We start from the raw sequence: 22,099 nt of genomic DNA on the forward strand, positions 1-22,099 counted from the left end.
AGATTAGCAAAATATTACTGTTGGTGTAAGGTCTCCGACTTGCTGCCCATGAGCAACGGCTAAAATGTTGCTGTGGTCCTGGATATTGAAACAGTTAAGTAAATGATAATTTGATTCTCACTGAGTCTCTTTGTGATGGAAAAATCACCAAGGTTCCCAAAACCTGGCCAAGTCCATGTGTCCAGTATAGAGTTTTATCATGAGGGAGAGAGATGATATAACTCAAACAAAGGGATCTATTGAGAATGACATATCAGTGGGAATGAGAAACAGGATAAGATCTAATTGAATTGGGAGGCAGATTTTGGAAAGGTGCAAAAATAACAGGGTTGTTATCATGGGTGACTTTAACTTCCCCAATATTGATTGGCACCTGATTAGTTCCAAGGGTTTAGATGGGGCAGAGTTTGTTAAGTATGTCCAGGATGGATTCCTGTCACAGTATGTGGACAGGCCGACTAGGGGGAATGCCATACTAGATCTAGTACTAGGTAATGAACCGGGTCAGGTCACAGATCTGTCAGTGGGTGAGCATCTGGGGGACAGTGACCACCGCTCCCTGGCCTTTAGCATTATCATGGAAAATGATAGAATCAGAGAGGACAGGAAAATTTTTAATTGGGGAAAGGCAAATTATGAGGCTATACGGCTAGAATTGGCGGTTGTGAATTGGGGTGATGATTTGGCAGGGAAATGCACTATGGACATGTGGTCAATGTTTAGAGATCTCTTGCAGGATGTTAGGGATAAATTTGTCCCAGTGAGGAAGATAAAGAATGGTAGGGTGAAGGAACCATGGGTGACTAGTCAGGTGGAAGAAGGCTACATACATGAGGTTTAGGAAGCAAGGATCTATTGAGGAATATAGGGAAGCAGGAAAGGAGCTTAAGAAGGGGCTGAGAAGAGCAAGAAGGGGGCATGAGAAGGCCTTGGCGAGTAGGGTAAAGGAAAACCCCAAGGCATTCTTCAATTATGTGAAGAAAAAAAGATGACAGGAGGGAAGGTAGGACCAATTAGAGATAAAGGTGGGAAGATGTGCCTGGAGGCTGTGGAAGTGAGCGAGGTCCTCAATGAATACTTCTCTTAGGTATTCACCAATGGGAGGGAACTTGATGGTGAGGACAATATGAGTGAGGTTGATGTTCTGGAGCATGTTGATATTAAGGGAGAGGAGGTGTTGGAGTTGTTAAAACACATTAGAACGGATAAGTCCTTGGGGCCTGACGGAATATTCCCCAGGCTGCTCCACGAGGCGAGGGAAGAGATTGCTGAGCCTCTGGCTAGGATCTTTATGTCCTCGTTGTCCACGGGAATGGTACTGGAGGATTGGAGGAAGGCGAATGTTGTCCTCTTGTTCAAAAAAGGTAGTAGGGATAGTCTGGGTAATTATAGACCAGTGAGCCTTGCGTCTGTGGTGGGAAAGCTGTTGGAAAAGATTCTTAGAGATAGGATCTATAGGCATTTAGAGAATCATGGTCTGATCAGGGACAGTCAGCATGGCTTTGTGAAGGGCGGATCGTGTCTAACAAGCCTGATAGAGTTCTTTGAGGAGGTAACCAGGCATATAGATGAGGGTAGCGCAGTGGATGTGATCTATATGGATTTTGGTAAGGCATATGACAAGGTTCCACACGGTACGCTTATTCAGAAAGTCAGAAGGCATGGGATCCAGGGAAGTTTGGCCAGGTGGATTCAGAATTGGCTTGCCTGCAGAAGGCAGAAGGTCGTGGTGGAGGGAGTACATTCAGATTGGAGGATTGTGACTAGTGGTGTCCCACAAGGATCGGTTCTGGGACCTCTATTTTTCGTGATTTTTTTAACGACCTGGATGTTGGGGTGGAAGGGTGGGATGGCAAGTTTGCAGATGACACAAAGGTTGGTGGTGTTGTAGATAGTGTAGAAGATTGTCAAGGATTGCAGAGAGACATTGATAGGATGCAGGAGTGGGCTGAGAAGTGGCAGATGGAGTTCAACCCGGAGAAGTGTGAGGTGGTACACTTTGCAAGGGCAAACTCCAAGGCAGAGTACAAAGTAAATGGCAGGATACTTGGTAGTGTGGAGGAGCAGAGGGATCTGGGGATACATGTCCACAGATCCCTGAAAGTTGCCTCACAGGTGGATAGGGTAATTAAGAAAGCTTACGGGGTGTTAGCTTTCATAAGTCGAGGGATAGAGTTTAAGAGTCGCAATGTAATGATGCAGCTCTATAAAACTCTGGTTAGGCCACACTTGGAGTACTGTGTCCAGTTCTGGTCGCCTCACTATAGGAAGGATGTGGAAGCATTGGAAAGGGTACAGAGGAGATTTACCAGGATGCTGCCTGGTTTAGAGAGTATGCATTATGAACAGAGGTTAAGGGAGCTAGGGCTTTACTCTTTGGAGAGAAGGAGGATGAGAGGAGACATGATAGAGGTGTACAAGATAATAAGAGAAATAAATAGAGTAGATAGCCAGCGCCTCTTCCCCAGGGCACCATTGCTCAATACAAGAGGACATGGCTTTAAGGTAAGGGGTGGGAAGTTCAAGGGGGATATTAGAGGAAGGTTTTTTACTCAGGGAGTGGTTGGTGCGTGGAATGCACTGCCTGAGTCAGTGGTGGAGGTAGATACACTAGTGAAGTTTAAGAGACTACTGGACAGGTATATGGAGGAATTTAAGTTGGGGGCTTATATGGGAGGCAGGGTTTGAGGGTCGACACAACATTGTGGGCCGAAGGGCCTGTACTGTGCTGTACTATTCTATGTTCTATGAAGCTTCAGAGGATTTACGTATAGAAGAACTGATGCCCAAGAGTGAGAAACAGACTGGCACTCAATCAAGAGTTTGCGATATTTATATAAAAAATAAAAGGCAAGGCTAGTTTACTTGTGTAGCATTTTTCAAACACAAGGCAGTACAAAGTGCTTCAAATAAAACGATATAAAAATCAAACATCAAATTACAGACTATAAAGAGAATAAAATCACACACAAAAAAATATAGAAATAAAAGTTGCAGTGGAGGAGATTCTAATTAAAAGCTACAGTGAAAGGAAAAGTTTTAAGCCTCGATTTAAAAGAGCTTTAAGTTGGGGCAGACTTCAGATCCTCTGGAAGGCAGTCCCAAATATGTGGACCATAGTAACTTCGCCATGTTTAGTTCTGGGGACGTTAAGCAGACACGCCCCGGGTGACCTAAGAGCTCGGGAAGGTTCATAATGCAGTGAAAGATCGGAGATGTATTTTGACCCTCGACCATTCAGTGCTTTGCAAACCAGTAGTAATATTTTAAAGTCAATCTTCTGATGGACAGGAAGCCAGGGTAGGGATCTGAGAACTGGAGTCATATGTTCTACGTTCTTGGTCTTAGTGAGGACTCTAGCAGCAATGTTCTGAATGAGCTGTAGCTGTCCGAAGGATATTTTACATAAACCTGTAAAAGCGCCATTACAGTAGTCAAGCCTACTGAAAATAAATGCATGGATGAGTTTTTTTAGATCTTGCTGAGACATAAGCCCTTTAACTCCTGCTATATTTTTAAGATGATAGTAATCTGACAGTAATTAATGGGAGTTATCTACAGGCCCCTAAACAGTAGCCTGGATATAGGGTGCAAGTTGAATCAAGAGTTAAAATTGGCATGTTGCAAAAGTAATGCTACGGTTGTTATGGGGGATTTCAACATGCAGGTAGACTAGGAAAATCAGGTTGGTACTGGACCCCAAGAAAGGGAGTTTGTGGAGTGCCTCCGAGTTGGATTCTTAGAGCAGCTTGTACTGGAGCCTACCAGGGAGAAGGCATTTCTGGATCTAGTGTTGTGTAATGAACTGGATTTGATAAGGGAACTCGAGGTAAAGGAACGATTAGGAGGTAGTGACCATAATATGATGTTTTAATCTACAGTTTGAGAGGGAGAAGGGAAAATCAGAAGTGTCAGTATTACAGTTGAACAAAGGGGACTACGGAGCCATGAGGGAGGAGCTGGCCAAAGTTGACTGGAAAGATACCCTAGCAGGGATGACAGTGGAACAACAATGGCAGGTATTTCTGGGAATAATACAGAAGGTGCAGGATCAGTTCATTACAAAGAGGAAGAAGGATTCTAAAGGGAGTAAGGGGCGACTGTGGCTGGCAAGGGAAGTCAAGGACAGTATAAAAATAAAAGAGAAGAAGTATAGCAAAGATGAGTGGGAAGCCAGAGCATTGGGAAACTTTTAAAGAGCAACAGAAGATAACTAAAAAGGCAATACGGGGAGAAAAGATGAGGTACGAAGGTAAACTAGCCAAGAATATAAAGGAGGATAGTAAAAGCTGCTTTAGGTATGTGAAGAGGAAAAAATTAGTTAAGACCAAAGTTGGGCCATTGAAGACAGAAACGGGTGAATTTATTATGGGGAACAAAGAAATGGCAGACGAGTTGAACAGATACTTTGGATCTGTTTTCACTAGAGAAGGCACAAACAATCTCCCAGATTTAATAGTGGCCAGAGGACGTAGGGTAACGGAGGAACTGAAGGAAATTCACATAAGGCAGAAAATGGTGTTGGATAGACTGATGGGACTGAAGGCTGATAAATCCCCAGGGCTTGATGGTCTGCACCGCAGGGTACTTAAGGAGGTGGCTCTAGAAATTGTGGAACGCATTGGTAATCATTTTCCAATGTTCTATAGATTCAGGATCAGTTCCTGTGGATTGGAGAGTAGCTAATGTTATCCCACTTTTTAAGAAAGGAGGGAGAGAGAAAACAGGGAATTGTAGACCAACACACATCAAAGTTGCTGGTGAACGCAGCAGGCCAGGCAGCATCTGTAGGAAGAGGTGCAGTCGACGTTTCAGGCCGAGACCCTTCGTCAGGACTAACTGAAGGAAGAGTGAGTAAGGGATTTGAAAGTTGGAGGAGGAAGGGGAGATCCAAAATGATAGGAGAAGACAGGAGGGGGAGGGATAGAGCCAAGAGCTGGACAGGTGATAGGCAAAAGGGGATACAAGAGGATCATGGGACAGGAGGTCCGGGAAGAAAGACGGGGGGGGACCCAGAGGATGGGCAAGAGGTATATTCAGAGGGACAGAGGGAGAAAAAGGAGAGTGAGAGAAAGAATGTGTGTATAAAAATAAGTAACAGATGGGGTACGAGGGGGAGGTGGGGCCTTAGCGGAAGTTAGAGAAGTCGATGTTCATGCCATCAGGTTGGAGGCTACCCAGGCGGAATATAAGGTGCTGTTCCTCCAACCTGAGTGTGGCTTCATCTTTACAGTAGAGGAGGCCGTGGATAGACATGTCAGATTGGGAATGGGATGTGGAATTAAAATGTGTGGCCACTGGGAGATCCTGCTTTCTCTGGCGGACAGAGCGTAGATGTTCAGCAAAGCGGTCTCCCAGTCTGCGTCGGGTCTCGCCAATATATAAAAGGCCACATCGGGAGCACCGGACGCAGTATATCACCCCAGTCGACTCACAGGTGAAGTGTTGCCTCAGCTGGAAGGACTGTTTGGGGCCCTGAATGGTGGTAAGGGAGGAAGTGTAAGGGCATGTGTAGCACTTGTTCCGCTTACACGGATAAGTGCCAGGAGGGAGATCAGTGGGGAGGGATGGGGGGGACGAATGGACAAGGGAGTTGCGTAGGGAGCGATCCCTGCGGAATGCAGAGAGAGGGGGGGAGGGAAAGATGTGCTTAGTGGTGGGATCCCGTTGGAGGTGGCGGAAGTTACGGAGAATAATACGTTGGACCCGGAGGCTGGTGGGGTGGTAGGTGAGGACTAGGGGAACCCTATTCCTAGTGGGGTGGCGGGAGGATGGAGTGAGAGCAGATGTACGTGAAATGGGGGAGATGCGTTTAAGAGCAGAGTTGATAGTGGAGGAAGGGAAGCCCCTTTCTTTAAAAAAGGAAGACAGCTCCCTCGTCCTAGAATGAAAAGCCTCATCCTGAGAGCAGATGTGGCGGAGACGGAGGAATTGCGAGAAGGGGATGGTGTTTTTTCAAGAGACAGGGTGAGAAGAGGAATAGTCCAGATAGCTGTGAGAGTCAGTAGGCTTATAGTAGACATCAGTGGATAAGCTGTCTCCAGAGACAGAGACAGAAAGATCTAGAAAGGGGAGGGAGGTGTCGGAAATGGACCAGGTAAACTTGAGGGCAGGGTGAAAGTTGGAGGCAAAGTTAATAAAGTCAACGAGTACTGCATGCGTGCAGGAAGCAGCGCCAATGCAGTCGTCGATGTAGCAAAGGAAAAGTGGGGGACAGATACCAGAATAGGCACGGAACATAGATTGTTCCACAAAGCCAACAAAAAGGCAGGCATAGCTAGGACCCATACGGGTGCCCATAGCTACACCTTTAGTTTGGAGGAAGTGGGAGGAGCCAAAGGAGAAATTATTAAGAGTAAGGACTAATTCCGCTAGACAGAGCAGAGTGATGGTAGAGGGGAACTGATTAGGTCTGGAATCCAAAAAGAAGCGTAGAGCTTTGAGACCTTCCTGATGGGGGATGGAAGTATATAAGGACTGGACATCCATGGTGAAAATAAAGCGGTGTGGGCCAGGGAACTTAAAATCATCGAAAAGTTTAAGAGCGTGAGAAGTGTCACGAACATAGGTAGGAAGGGATTGAACAAGGGGTGATAAAACCGTGTCGAGGTATGCAGAAACGAGTTCGGTGGGGCAGGAGCAAGCTGAGACAATAGGTCGGCCAGGACAGGCAGGTTTGTGGATCTTGGGTAGGAGGTAGAAACGGGAAGTGCGAGGTGTGGGAACTATAAGGTTGGTAGCAGTGGATGGGAGATCCCCGAGCGGATAATGTCGGTGATGGTGTGGGAGACAATGGCCTGGTGCTCCTTAGTGGGGTCACGATCGAGGGGTAAGTAAGAGGAGGTATCTGCGAGTTGTCGCTGTGCCTCGGCAAGGTAGAGGTCAGTATGCCAGACTACAACAGCACCCCGCTTATCGGCGGGTTTAATAATAAGGTTAGGATTAGTGCGGAGGGAGTGGAGAGCAGAGCGTTCCGAAGGAGTGAGGTTGGAATGGGGACAAGGTGCGGTGAAGTCAAGACGGTTGATGTCCCGTCGGCAATTAGCGATAAAGAGATCCAGAGCAGGCAGAAGACCAGAGCAGGGTGTCCATGAAGAAGGGGAGGGTTGAAGACGGGAGAAGGGGTCATCGGTGGGGGTGGAAGAGTCCTTGCCGAAGAAGTAGGCTCGGAGACGGAGACGGCGGAAGAAAAGTTCCGCATCATGGCGAACACGGAACTCGCTGAGGTGTGGGCGAAGGGGGACAAACGTGAGGCCCTTACTGAGAACAGAGCGTTCTGCCTCCGACAGTTGAAGGTCGGAGGGGATGGTAAAGACCCGGCACGGATGAGAGCTGGGATCAGAGGGGGGGGGGGGGGAGGCTGGGTGTGTCAATGGAGAGGGGAGGGTTGGGGTGAGAGGAAGATGGAGCCTCCGAGGGCCCAGGAGCTGACGGTGGGATCTGAGGGAGACGGGATTGCAGAGTATTGGTGGGGGAAGGGGAGACGGGAGTCACAACAGCAGGCTGACGGTGGGATCTGAGGGAGACGGGATTGCAGAGTATTGGTGCTGACGGTGGGATCTGAGGGAGACGGGATTGCAGAGTATTGGTATTGTAGACCAGTTAGCCTGACATCAGTGGTAGGGAAGATGCTGGAGTGAATTAGAAAAGATGAAATAGTGGCACATTTGGATAGTAGTAACAGGATCGGTCCGAGTCAGCATGGATTTATGAAGGGGAAATCATGCTTGACTATTCTTCTGGAATTTTTTGAGGATGTAACTATGAAAATGGACAAGAGAGAGCCAGTGGATGTAGTGTACCTGGACTTTCAGTAAGCCTTTGATAAGGTCTCAAATAGGAGATTAGTGGGCAAAATTGGAGCACATGGTATTGGGGGTAGGGTACTGACATGGATAGAAAATTGGTTGGCAGACAGGAAACAAAGTAGGGATTAATGGGTCCCTTTCAGAATGGCAGGCAGTGACTAGTGGGGTACCGCAAGGCTCGGTGCTGGGACCGCACCTATTTACAATATACATTAATGATTTAGATGAAGGGATTAAAAGTAACATTAGCATATTGCAGATGACACAAAGCTGGGTGGTAGTGTGAAATGTGAGGAGGATGTTATGCGAATGCAGGGTGACATGGACAGGTTGGTGAGTGGGCAGATGCAGTTTAATGTGGATAAATGTGAAGTTATCCACTTTGGTGGCAAGAGCAGGAAGGCAGATTACTATTTGAATGGTGTCAAATTAGGAAAAGGGGAAGTACAATGAGATCTGGGTGTCCTTGTTCATCAGTCACTGAAAGTAAGCATGCAGGTGCAGCAGGCAATGAAGAAAGCTAATGGCATGTTGGCCTTCATAACAAGGGGAGTTGAGTATAGGAGCAAAGAGGTCCTTCTGCAGTTGTACAGGGCCCTGGTGAGACCACACCTGGAGTATTGTGTGCAGTTTTGGTCTCCAAATTTGAAGAAGGACATTCTTGCTATTGAGGGAGTGCAGCGTAGGTTCACGAGGTTAATTCCCGGGATGGTGGGACTGTCATATGTTGAAAGATTGGAGCGACTGGGCTTGTATACACTGGAATTTAGAAGGATGAGAGGGGATCTGATTGAAACGTATAAGATTATTAAGGGATTGGACATGCTAGAGGCAGGAAACATGTTCCCGATGTTGGGGGAGTCCAGAACCAGAGGCCACAGTTTAAGAATAAGGGGTAGACCATTTAGAACTGAGTTGAGGAAAAACTTTTTCGCCCGGAGAGTTGTAGATCTGTGAAATGCTCTGCCCCGGAAGTCAGTGGAGGCCAATTCTCTGGATACTTTCAAGAAAGAGTTAGATAAAGCTCTTAAAGATAGTGGAGTCAAGGGATATGGGGAGAAGGCAGGAACAGGGTACTGATTGTGGATGATCAGCCATGATCACAGTGAATGGCGGTGCTGGCTCGAAGGGCCGAATGGCCTACTCCTGCACCTATTGTCTATTAACAATTTGAATGAAATGTTGTAAATAGGGTTAGTAAGGTTGCAGATACATATAGGGGTGAATGGTGAAGAGCGTTAACTAAGTTTCCAAGGCAATCTAGATTAACTTGGGAAATGGGCCAGTGCATGGCAAATAGAAGTTAACTCTTGTCAAGAACAAAGTTTTGCATTTGGGTACGTAACACCAGGGCCGTACTTGCGCACTAGGATCCTGGAAAATGTTGTAGAATGAGAAACTTAGTGGTATAGGTCAATAGTTCACTCAAAATATAGGCACTGGTAGATTGGTGAAGAAATTTTGTCTTCATTGGTCTGGGTTTTGTGTATAAGAATTGGGACATCATGTTACAGCTGTAGAAGATGTTGATGACTGCACTAGGAAGACTGTGCATTTGTGGTTAATATAGACAGGGTGCAGACTAGATTCAGAGCATGTTACCGGGACTGGTGAATTGGAGCTGTAAATTGGTTGGACAGACTGGAGTTTTTACTGAGGTGAGTAGGAGTCAGAGAGATGACCTTGTAGCGGTTTACAAAATCAAGAGGAACACAGATAGGGTGAATGGTCACAGTCATTTTCCAGGGTAAGAGAACCTAAAGCTAAAAGCTGTAGGTTTATGGTGAGAGGGGAAAGATTTAATAGGGATCTGAAAGGCAAGATTTTCCACACAAAAGTTCCTGAGTACATAAACCAAACTTCCAGAGAAGTGGGTGAAGCAGGTACAATCTTAACATTTAAAAGACATTTAGACAGGTATATGGATGGGAATGGCTGAGAGATGTGGGCCAAATGTGGGAAAATGGTACAATTAGACAACTTTGCTGGCATAGGCTATTTGGGTGAAAGAGCATATTTTCAAGATGTGTAACTGACTCTTGAACTATCTTATCTATAAATGATCTGCATTTAAAACTGTATATCTCGATCTAAACCAGGGATTCCCAACAGTTTTTATGCCATAGACTCCTGCCATTAATCGAGAGGTCTGTGAACCCCAGGTTGGGAACACCTGATCTAAACAGAAGGCTGGAACGTGATGATCATTTGTCTCACTTAGAGATTGTCTTGTCAGTTTCAATGGCAAGTTTCCAATGTGTGAAGAGAATATCTTTGAAGCGATTATTCGTTATTGTAATTTGTTCCGTATTCAAATCATTTTGCAAAAAGGCAGAATAGCATAGCGATTAGCACAGTAGGTTTACGGTACCTGGCTAGTAATCAATGATAGGTTCAATTCCTGATAAGGCATTTGTACATTCTCCCCGTGACCATGTGGGTTTCCTCCGTGTTCTCCAGTTTTCTCCCACGTTTCAAAGGTGTACAGGTTAGGGGTAGTGAGTTGTAGGCATGCTATGTTGGTGCCAGAGACGTGGTGACCCTTTCAGTCTGCCGAAGGGTCTCAGCCCAAAACGTCGACTGTCCTCTTTTTCCATAAACGCTGTCTGGCCTGATGAGTTCCTCCAGCATTTTGTGTGTGTGTTGCTTGGATTTCCAACACCTGCAGATTTTCTCTTGTTCAAGAACAATCATTGCTGATTTGATTTGACACAAATGATGCATTTCACTGTGGCAAATAAAGCTAACATAATCTAATCTAGTCACTTTGAAATTGTGTGATGAGGTTTTAATAGTTTTTAATATATTATGAATTCCATTTTAAAGGGATTTTTTTTTCAGCTTTTTCTAGGTCAGCGGGTCAACTGAGTTACAACTCAACTGCTGCCAACTTGCATACAGCTGCATTTTCCCCACATGGATCTTACCCATCAGCTCCTGCAACACCAATTGCAGCACCAGCACTTGTGCAGTCTCCTGCAAATCAGCTAGGTTTTGCTTCAGCGCCAGGTACACCAGTCTTTTCAAGGCTTGGCACATCTACCCCAGTACCTCCTGTTTTTGCAGCTGCTCCTCCACCAACCAGCACCTCTGTTCCATCTTCTTATCCCGAGTGTCAGAATCCGACAACTGTGATGTCAGCAGTCCCACAGACATCCCAGGCTCTCAATGAAATAACAGCGGCAAATGCAGACACACCCATTCATAGCTCAGCTGCTGCAGGGTTAACGTCAAGTTATAGCAACACAAACTGCAGCTCTGGAATGATGCTACAAACTGGGTGAGTCCCTTGTTGATTTCTCAGTGCAGCTATTACCTCTGTTGAACAAGAAAAATAAAAACAGGTGTGTTTGTTGTTACTAAAACTAGTAAATCTCCTTTGTTAAAATGTGATGTGTACTTTGTGGTCTACTGTAGTATTTGCTATAAGATTATTTTTTTTTAGAAACAATTAATTGTTATTTGGTTCAGAGATGATGAATTTGACTCATGTAAAAACATAACAGCTGAGTCCAATACAGAATAAAGGGAATAACGTTTTAACAGGTTGCTTGCTTGCAGAAGCAATAGTATATAAAAGTTATACCTTGTTGGCTTCACTGGATGTCTTAACAGAAGCACCTAAAGTGACAGCACAGTGTATTTAGTATTCTGAGAGAAGTAGACCGTCCTAAAATTCTCTTTAGGAAGCTTGATCCAAATTTCAAACAGTGTGTTTTAGAGCATTATCAGATTTATTCCTTAAATCCTCATTTTATAACCAGTTATAAACCTGCATCTCTTGCTACTAAATATGACTTCATTGCACTTTCTCCTAGCAAAACCTCATATTTCTTACATTGAGTGAAGTAAATAAGTCCAATATAATTTACTGTTTTGTAAAATTAATTCTTTTTCTCAAAACTGTCCACACAACCTAACATTTTAAAAGTTAGGGGTTTCATTTTTTCTGGAACAATGTTTTGAAAGTAAGACTATTTTTTCCATCTTGAATGTTTGTTAAATTGTCAAAAATGTACATTCCAATTGTAAATATGAATGTGTTTCTTTCTAAACATGGAATACACATAGTCTAGTTACATAGAGTTTGTGAATGCTGTTGTAAATGTTGGCTACTTTAGGAGTTTTCTAATTGTAATTATCCAAGTTCAGTAATTGGATTTAACATTGGATTTTCATTTTTCAGTTTATCCTCAGGTTTTCAGGCAAGTGATGGTTCTAGCAGCTCTCCATGCATGAGCAACTCCTTCCCAGGTCTCGTATCCTTCCCAGGAATGTCTGTGTTTTTTCAGAACCAGACTTTGTCTGCTGCTACATTGTCTGCCCTCCAAGCTGGAATGAGTGTTGCAAATCTGCCTGGACTTCAGTCTATTGCAGCTGCAGCAACCTTGGCAGGAATGCATTCTTCTGGGACGGGTGCATCTCTCTCTGCACTCCAAAATAATATGATGGCAGCAACAGTGCCTGGCCACCAGTCTGTTACTCCAGTTGCTGGACTCCAGTCAATTGCTGATGTTGCCTCTCCTCGTGGACTCCAAACAACAGCCTCTCTAGGTGGACTACAGCCGAATGGAAGTTCAGCATCTCTTCCTGGATTACAGCCTACAGTATCTCTGGCTGGACTGAGATCTGCTGCAGCCTCTCCAATTGGATTGCAATCTAGTTCTGGGTCTCCAGCTGGACTACGATCTACTGCAGCTTCTCCAGCTGCACTGCAAGCTGCTGCCTCTCTTGCTGGACTGCATGCTGTTGCTGCTTCTCTAGCTGAATTGCAGTCACCTGCTGTCTCCCAGTCTCTCCCTGCATCCATTTCAGAATTCCAGACCATTGCTGGTTCACCCTCTGGCCTCCAACCTCCGATTTCTTCTCTCCCAGGGCTGCATCCTGCCAGTTTTCCTAGATTGCAGTCCTCTACATCTTTCTCTGGACTTGAGTCTATTGTTGCAGCTGCCTCTTTGGCTGGGTTGCAAACTACAACCAGTACTGTATCTCTTCCCAGCCTTCAGACAGCTGTACCAGTCTCATCTCTACCTGGGCTTGAGTCTGCCATGGCTGCTGCTTCTTCCCTGCCTGTTCTTCAGTCTGCTTTGGGTGCTGCTACGTTACCTGGACTTCAGTCTTTGGGTGCTGGGTCCCTACCAGGAATACAGTCTGTGGTGGGTAGTCCTGCACGTTCTGCTATCCAAACATCTATAAGCGCTACCTCATTTTCTGATCTTCAATCTACTGTGAGCACCACTTCTCTGCCTAGTGTACAGTCTGGAGCAAATACCGTGTCAACAATGGATCTGCAGTCTACTGTAGATACTACAGCCTTACCAGGATTTCAGACTACCATGGGTACCGCATCTCTCCCTGGATTGCAATCTGCTGCACAGTCAGGTTTACTTCAGGTAATTTGTCTCTGCCCAGGTATATCTCACACAAGGATTCTTTTTTTTAAGCTTTTATATGTCTGGATTGAGACAAAATGTCATAAATACAAGGCTTAGGGAAATGAGTTCGACAATAGAGGATACAAAGTAAATTTTGGTTTATGCTGGCCAAACTGTAACTTGAATGCTTTCTGCCTTTCATATTCCTTAGCTGTTTTCCCAATAAAAGTATGGTGGACAGTGAAGGAGGATGTCTAAGGTTATAACAGGGTCTAGATCAGCAGAGAATGGCAGATGAAATTTAATTCAGACAAGTGCAAAATGATATACTTTAGGAAACTAAACCAGGTCACAATTTACACAGACCCTGGGGAATGTTGTAGAATAGATAGATCTCAGGGTTTACATCGTACCCTGAAAGTCACGACAGTGGTAGATAAAGTGATGGAAAATGGTGTATGGTCTGGTAACCTTCATTAGGTAGGTATTGGGTATAAAGTTGGGTCATGGTGTTACAGCTGTTTAGAATATTGGGGAGAACCCACCAAGAATATTGTGTGCATTTCTGGTTCTCATACTTTAAGAAGGATGTTATTAATCCAAAGTGCATATAGAAAAGATTCATGAGGATGTTGCAGGGATTGGAGGATTTGAATTACAAGGAGACACTGGATGGGCTGGGAGAGTCTGAGGGGGTGACCATATGAGAGGCATAGATATGGTGGATGGTTGCATTATTTTCCCCCTAGATATTGGAGTCTAAACCTAGAAGGCACTGCTTTAATGTGAGAAGGGATATATTTAAAAGTGACCGGAGGGGTAAGTTAATTAGGAGATTTGAAAATGGGGTTTGGTTAGTACATTTTTTTGAGGTTTTGAATGTGAAAAGACTATTATAATTGCTCATTCCAGTCAAATAATTGAATGAAGCAAAGGAGTATTAAAATATTTTAAAGATCTGTAAGAAGGTGAGTTAGTAAGGAGGAGAGACATCTAATTACAATAATAGGAAACACAAAGATGGAAATCAGTGGAAAAATTTTGGCAATCTGAAAGAAATGGGTGTGATATTTAAATGAAGTCACTGGAAAAAATATATTGGATCATAGTCATGGTTCAAAAGGAGAATAAAAACAGCTTCAGAGAGATGCTGTTCCCAGACGTTCTCCCAGGCCAAAATAGTACTACACTCAGTGGCTACTTTATTCTACCGTTGTAGCCCATCTACTTCAAGGTTTGACGTGTTGTGCGTTCGGAGATACTCTCCTGCACACCACTGTTGTAACATGTTTTTATTTGGGTTACTGTTGCCTTCCTGTCAGCTTGAAGCAGTCTGGCCGTTTTCTCAGACCTCTCACATTAACAAGGTGTTTTCACCCACCAAACTACCTCTCACTGGGTGTTGAGTCTTTGTACTGGTCTGGAGACTTGTGTGTGAACATCCCAGGAGATCAGTTTCTGAGATACTCAAAGCACTTCATGTGGCACCAACAATCATTCCTTGGTCAAAGGCACTTAGATCACAATTCTGCCCCATTTTAATATTTGGGCTGAGCAACAACTGAGCCTCGTGTCCTTTCATGCTTTTATGCATTGACTTGTGGCCACATGATTGGCTGATTAAATATTTGCATTAATGAGTAGGTGTACCTAATAAAGTGCCCACTGAATGTATTTTAAAGGATTAGTTTCCTCTTCCCCAGAAATGAATCCTGTATTATCCTTTGCCCTGAAGACTCCGAGACCAACATAAGTTCAGTGTGCAAAAAAAGTTATAGAATGTCAAAGGAAAATTGCTATTTTATTGTTACACGTAATGAAGTTAGTCTGTTTACATATGCCTGAAACAAAGGGTTAAAGATCATCTAAGTAAAAGATGAAAGTCTGCTTTTAAAAGTCATGTTTGATTTGTTAGAAAAGTTTGACAGCCAAGGATAGAATGAGTAAACTAACAACTGGTTGAACATGGAGTTTGGTGCTGTGGGCAGAATGGGGATGTTAGCCAAAGGGGTGCCCTAATCTTTGTGTGGCTTTTCTAAAGTAGGGGAGGCAGTACTTAGTAGTGAGAGCAGTTTATCCATTCTCCACATCCCATTTCTTGTTCACTGCTCTAAAAGCACCTGAATTACAATTTTACATGTTCTTCTGATTCTTTCTTCATGCTGAGGATTCAAGCAGGTGAATATCTTGTTCTTTCCAGGCTTGCTGTCCTAAATCTCTCTTTTCCTTGGGTACTCGAACTTCCTGTTTCTTCAAAGTATTTTTATTAAGAGTGATCAATTAAACAGATATAAAATGAGAGCTTTATATGGATCGTTCAAGGTAGAAGTGGAAGAGCAATTAAAATCAGAGAAACATTCAATTCTGAGATACCTTCTAATTAATTGTCATATGAGGAACAGTGATTGGATTGATGTAGCAGTGTGTAGTTAATTACATTTATGAGTAGCTTATTAGCTTAATTGTACAAAATGAATCAATCTGTTTAGTTTCTGGCATAAATAATTAAAATGTGATGTGCTCTCTTTTCAGGCACATTCAACTGGATCTGTGGAGAACTTCCCAAATCAGGGCAGTAATGGTTTTACATGTTATCCCTCCACACCTACAACTCCATATTCCCTGCAACCTGGTCTACCTTCTCAACTAGGGTGGCAGTAAATAGTGGACTTGTTTTGAGCATCCTCTTGGCTTGAGATTCGAAACTTTTGAACTTATCCAGCTTTTTTAACTAGGCATGCAGTAAATTTAGCAGTGCATGCAGCTGAGACTTGCTTTTTTTAAAAAGAAAAAATCTGAAGGGTAAAAGAAAAAAGTAGGGGATAAAGATACACAAAAGTTCTACATATGCTGGAAATTTTACAAATGTGTGCAGGAGAGCTTCCACACTTCCCTTGTGGAGGAACTAATTTAATTCTGAAACTATAAGCCCAATGTAACTTTTTTTTAAACCAAGTATCATGGAAATGGATCAGATCATGTTTAACTTACTGTGTTTCGAGTAAATCAATCAAGTGTCCAGATATCATTCTGGTAAATCGAGGTTATAGTATCAGCAAGGCCATTATGTCCCTTCAGAAGTGTGATGCTCTTGTGTGAGAATAATCGGAGTCTAATATAATTCTATTGTATAATTTTAACTCCACTGTATTTTAATCATCTGAATATTTGTTGTTGAGGTACAGCTCAATATAGCGGTGTCTCATTTACATATATCCAGAGGATTCGAGTACAAGATCTCATTTTAAAAGTCAATTGTATGAAAAGTAGAAAATGCATTGTACTATAGTAGCTTCTTAAAGATTAAAGATTAGCTTTATTTGTCATATGTACATCAAAACAACAATAACACGCAGGGAAATGTGTGGTTTGCATCAATGATCAAAACAGTCCGAGGATGTGCTGGGGACGGGCCACGAGTGTCATCGTGCATCCTGCGCCAATGTTGCGTACCCACAACTTACTAACCCTAACCCATACACCTTTGGAAAGTGGGGGAAAACTATAGCACCTAGAAGGAAACCCCCATGAACATGGCAAGAAGGGTGTGAATTGATCCTGGGTTGCTGATGCTGTAAAGCATTAAGTTAACTGCTATGCTACTATGCTGCCGCTATTTCCAAAATCCAAGATGCATTTGTAAGCAAGATTTAAGATAAACTATTTGACATGTTTTGTCTGCAAACATCTCTGGAGCAAGTGCTACCTTTTACCAAGATATAGTCTCTTATGTTCTTCTGTTTGCCTAGTTCCACATTCAGCTTGCAAGTATGATTTTAATAACTTTTGCTTTCACCAATATAGAGGCATAATTTGAAACCATTGTAGAAATTTATATAAGATGGTAGTTATTCTGTCCAAAACAAGATTTTGACAAGTTTAATTGAAGGGCAGTATTGGCAGAATTGTCACTTGGTCCTAATATCTGCAGCATTTTTTATTTTCATACTAGATAGGTTACTGGACCGGTAGCTAGAATTTTGGAGCCACCATGGCTGTGTGGGAATTTTAAATTGAATAACTAAATATTGAATTTAATATATATATTAAATATATAATCTCAATAATGAAAGTGCAGGACTTTAAATGGTCCTTAAAATTCCACACAATTCATTGTCCTTGTCTGGTATATTCTATATGTGACTCCAGGCATATCAATGTGCTCAACTCTTAACCACCTTCTCAGTTCAGAGCAGTTAAGGATTTGCAGTAAATGCAAAGAACAAATGAATAAAAGCAAAAAAATCAGAGTGATAATGTATTCTGATGTGTGGACCGTTACACCAGGATCAAAATTGCTACGAATAGAATGATGTTCCCCTTTAAATCCCACATACAGAATGAGAGGAAAATCATAACGGGAAAAAATCAAAATCAAATTAATGATTAATAGATTTTTTTGTTTTATGTGCGTTGAAACATACAGAGGAATGTGTCATTTGCGACATATCAAATCAGCAACAATTGTGCTGAATTGCCAAACTTCAAGCATCAACATAGTAAGCCCTAACTTAAACACCTTTGAAATGTGGGGGAAAACCGGAGTGCCTGGAGGAAACCCACTCTGTTTACAGTGAGGACGTACAAACTCCTTACACACAGCGGCAGGATTTGAATCCAGATCTTTCAGCTGATGCTGTAATAGCGTTATGCTGACCACTGCGCTACTGAGCTGCTGCTGTAAGTTTGCTAAAGTCTCTCATCAATCTCATGATCTTTTTAAGCAAAAGTGTTGCCGTAATCAGTACAACCTTAAAGCCATGACCGTGTTAGGTCGAAGAGATGAGCTTAATTTTTTTTTTGAATACTGTGGAGACACTGTTCTCACCATGTGGTTTCAGGGACCACTGAGTGCTTGTTGATTTGGAATTGTGATTGTTGAAAGTGATGTCATGCTGCTGTGTGAAATCAACTCTAATTAATTGTGGTAGTCCACAAAAAAGGTTCCTAAGTATAGACACAGTATTCGATTTGGTAAAGAACCAGGAGTTTTTGTTTATCCTAGTAAGTGGTTAGACTCTGGATCTTGCTACCAATTAAGATGTTGTGGCAGAAACCATACATTTAAGCAGAGCTAGATATAAATTAGTAGATGAAATATAAGCAATAATGTTAGATTTTGTAAGGAAATAGTAAACCAGAATTACTACTAGAAATTGGATTAATATTGATTCATTTTAATATTTTTTGAATGACTATAAATATACTGTATATGCTAGTGAAATACCTACTGTGACTTCTTTGTATAGTCTATAAAAAAAAAACATTTTTTAGGTGCTACTAATAATTCTACGGTGAGTGTTGATTGCTATGATATTTTGAGGCAGTTCTATTAAGAAAATAATAAACTGCTGGCGTATTAATCAAAGAGTTCATACACCTCATCATGTTTTTTCTGAAGGTTCATGTTGAGATGAACCTTGGTTCAGCTACTGATTCTACATTCCCTGTGTGTATTTGTTTTATAGAAACTATTGTACAAATTGAACATTTTTAATATTTGTGTGCTCCAATTAAGAGTATTCAACTGCAATACATTTGATATTTTAGATGCTCTATAGTGGTGATGTAGTATTCTGTGTAAGCAGTTAAAATGTATTCTCAGAACCAGGTTATATTTAATTTAACAATCATGGATTTTGACAATTGTTGGTATAACGGGGTATCAACTTTAAAAAGATTTTAAACCTAAAGCTGCAAAGCTTTTAAAAAGTTGCACCCTTAATATAGTTTTTAAATTGGTGCAGTGGGTGCTCATGCATGAGAATGCTAAAACAGGCACTTTCAGAAAGTTACTCTTTTATACATGTATGATTGTGTGTATCAAGGTAAACATAATTGATTTGGGTATATTTTACATACTTGAAGGATAAAATGGACTTTACCATGAATATATTGCCTGTATGTTACTTCTGTTTTTTTGAGTTTTTAATGTCTTGATAAAGTGCAAACGTTTATCAAAACATGATTTTTTAAAAATTGTACACTTACCTGCCTCAGAGTATTCATTTGAATTTGTGAAGATATTTACACATTATTCTTTGGTGCATGAATTATTGTCCAGTTACCTTAGCCAGATGTGTCTCTTGCCATTTTATACCAATATAAGTAGTCTTTGAATATTCAGGGTAATGGAGGGGAGTGTCTCAGTTGATAATGCAAAAATATAAATAATGCACATCACATTAATATGCATCAGATGTGTTTTATTTCTTAAAATATTCATATTTCATTAATTGGCTTGTAGCAGTTGTAGGATTGAAGGATCATTGAAGGATGTAACATCCTACTGCTCTATGAATTGAGCGATGTGATTTCCTCCCACCGTATTAGGGTCTCTAGAGGACATGTGTTTTAAGGTGAGTGGGGGAAGTTTTACAGAGCTATGTGGAACAGAAAGTGGTTGATGCCCGGACTGGGCTGCCAAGCGAGGGTTAGTGGTAGAAGGAAATACAATAGTGGTATTCTTTGTGGACACATGAATATGCAGAAATGTGAGGCTGTGGAATCAGATCTTCCTCCAATTCCATTCAATGTGAGATATAAGTATTTTTAATTATGATATTTTCACCTCCACCTGTTTACTGCTCAGCCTATGGTTGAAGTTTCTTCTGCAGCTGAGCTCTTATCATTGCTTATGTCTGATAGTTTTTCTTCATGAGTGACTCGTGTGATTGCACTCCTTATTTTGGCCATTTCATAAACTGCATTCAGAACTGTCAGTTTCTAAATAAATTTTAATTACTTTCCCTCACTAACATGCTTTTCTTCGAGAATCCATAATTAGCAGTAATGAGGATGAGGAGGGGCAGTGTTCAATTAGAGAACCATTTCTAGGAAGTCCTTATTGCAAAATGACAAACATCTTGACCAGCAACGGTTTGAGAATGAAATGGCCCACCCACACTGTTTTCTGGCATATTAAAAATTTTCTCAAATGAAGGTCTTTCCTTGCTGCTTTGTTGAATCTCACAAAATTTGAGCTTGTAAGTTGATTCTGTTTGTCTTCAACATTTTGAGGCCTAAAACTTGTTCAGTCCTGATTCCCTAGATCTTAATCCTTCACTCCTTCCTTGAATCATTCCAGTGTTGCTGTGTCAAAATCCTCATGTCATCGCCTTTGTAGATATTTTTTAGACACACCACTCAAAGTCAAGCGAATCAAGTAAGATCAGTGTCTAAAATTCTGAGCCATCTATTCATTCATACCATATCTTCACCAAGAATTGTTTTACAGTCATGCCTTTCTTCCAGATTCTGAAAGCATTCAAAATTCTTTTTGAAGCTTAACCCCACTCATCCCAGTTTTATGGATATTTACAAATGTATGTGTGGTTCAGTATGACAGGGATGCAGTACTCTACCAACTGTCCAGATTATTTATAAATGATAAAACACAGTTTTAACTGTTTGATCAAATTCTTGCTGTTGTCTAATGCATTCTCCAGAGGCAGAATCATACCCAGAGCAGGATAAATATGAGTCAACTGTTTGAAAAGTCAAGAATAAAAAAGGTCAACCAAAGCTCCACCGATTAGTCATGCTTCCATTAGTACATCCAGCTAAATTTTGAATATGCCTCAAATGCCTTAGCACTCTGCTGTCTGGGGGAATGTTTTAGATATTTATCATAAATTTATTAGTAATTAAACTTCCAGCTAATAAAATTTTAAATCAATTAACTATTTTGTGTGAATGAAACTGAATATAAAATGTGCTGTTAATTTTATTTACACTGGGTTCCGTTTATACAGAAGCAGTGATAAGAATGCCTTAGTGAAGCAACAAATAATTGGATGTTATATTGTCATATCTGGTCAATATTTCTAAATAGTTAGATTTTCAGTCTTACAGATTTTTGTGTTGTAAATAGAGACCATTTACAGCCTGTCTCATACAATCAATAAAGCTTGGTTTGGCATGTAAGCTAAAAGAAAGAAAATTAAAATGAGAAATTGAAAAATTTTGTAACTTTTTAAAATATACAACCACTGTACTACAAATTCAATTTTTTAAATTGCATGAATATTCTTTCCAATGAATAGCAGGTGTGAATTTGACACTTCTGTGGTATTCTAAGACAGGAAGTAATCAGTTCACTCACAAATGAATTGTTGCTAGAAGGAACACTTCAGCATAATACTTTATCGCTGCCAAGGGTTTTCTAATACGGCAGTAATCATAACATCGATTTGTAACATTGGCAGAATAAATTACAAAACCTGTGGAATTTCTACAATCTTTCAGAAATGGAAAGATCTTGCAGCTTTGTTTTTTGTCATCTATTTTGATTTCTTTATTTACTGTATATTTCTGACTGTTTATTGTGTTTCTTTGGTACATAAGAAAATTGTATTCAATTTAATAATCTACTAAAGTTATTGCATGTAATTAGGCTTGTGAAAGATTGCCTTTGTAGTGATATAATCAACTGAATAACAGTTAAGCTTTGCAATAAAGCATTTTTACTATACAGTGTATCAGTGACTTCTGTATTGTAAAATTTACTTTCATATAATTATATTTGAATAATTAGTATGTGCTAATATTACTTTTTCCATATCTCCAACCCCCATCACCCTATGGTGTTTGACTCTGTTGTTGGGTCATTGAATTTGGACTTTTTTATTACTCAGTGAGGCTCTGAAACTCTGCAAGTTTTCCTCACTGTTACAGATCTAATCAAATTATTAGTGATGTTTCATGTGATTATCCCTAAACTATTTATCACCATTTTCTCCTAGAGTAGGGGTTCCTGACATTTATTATGCCATTGATCAATACCATTAAGCACGGGGTGTGTGGAGCCCAGGTTGGGAACCCCTGTCCTTCAGCATCCCTCTATCATTAGTTGATCCAATCCTATTCTAACTTCTGGAGTAAAGCTACCTGTAAAGAATTTCCTTCTGGATTCCA

General features: G+C 41.5%; 1 protein-coding gene across 2 annotated transcripts in view; it reads left to right on the forward strand.

The window, feature by feature from the left end:
• proser1 (proline and serine rich 1) overlaps positions 1–21,619 on the forward strand; it is a 40,795-nt gene extending 19,176 nt beyond the window's left edge. For both annotated transcript variants that reach the window (XM_072262861.1, XM_072262862.1), the window contains exons 10-12: positions 10,650–11,088; positions 11,995–13,201; positions 15,716–21,619. In XM_072262861.1, coding sequence (XP_072118962.1) covers positions 10,650–11,088; positions 11,995–13,201; positions 15,716–15,844 — 1,775 coding nt within the window. In that variant the 3' untranslated portion in view covers positions 15,845–21,619. The remainder of the gene's footprint in view (positions 1–10,649; positions 11,089–11,994; positions 13,202–15,715) is intronic.
• The last annotated feature ends 480 nt before the right edge of the window (positions 21,620–22,099 follow it).

Source organism: Mobula birostris, chromosome 7 (assembly GCF_030028105.1).
Source record: "Mobula birostris isolate sMobBir1 chromosome 7, sMobBir1.hap1, whole genome shotgun sequence".
NCBI lineage: Eukaryota > Metazoa > Chordata > Chondrichthyes > Myliobatiformes > Myliobatidae > Mobula > Mobula birostris.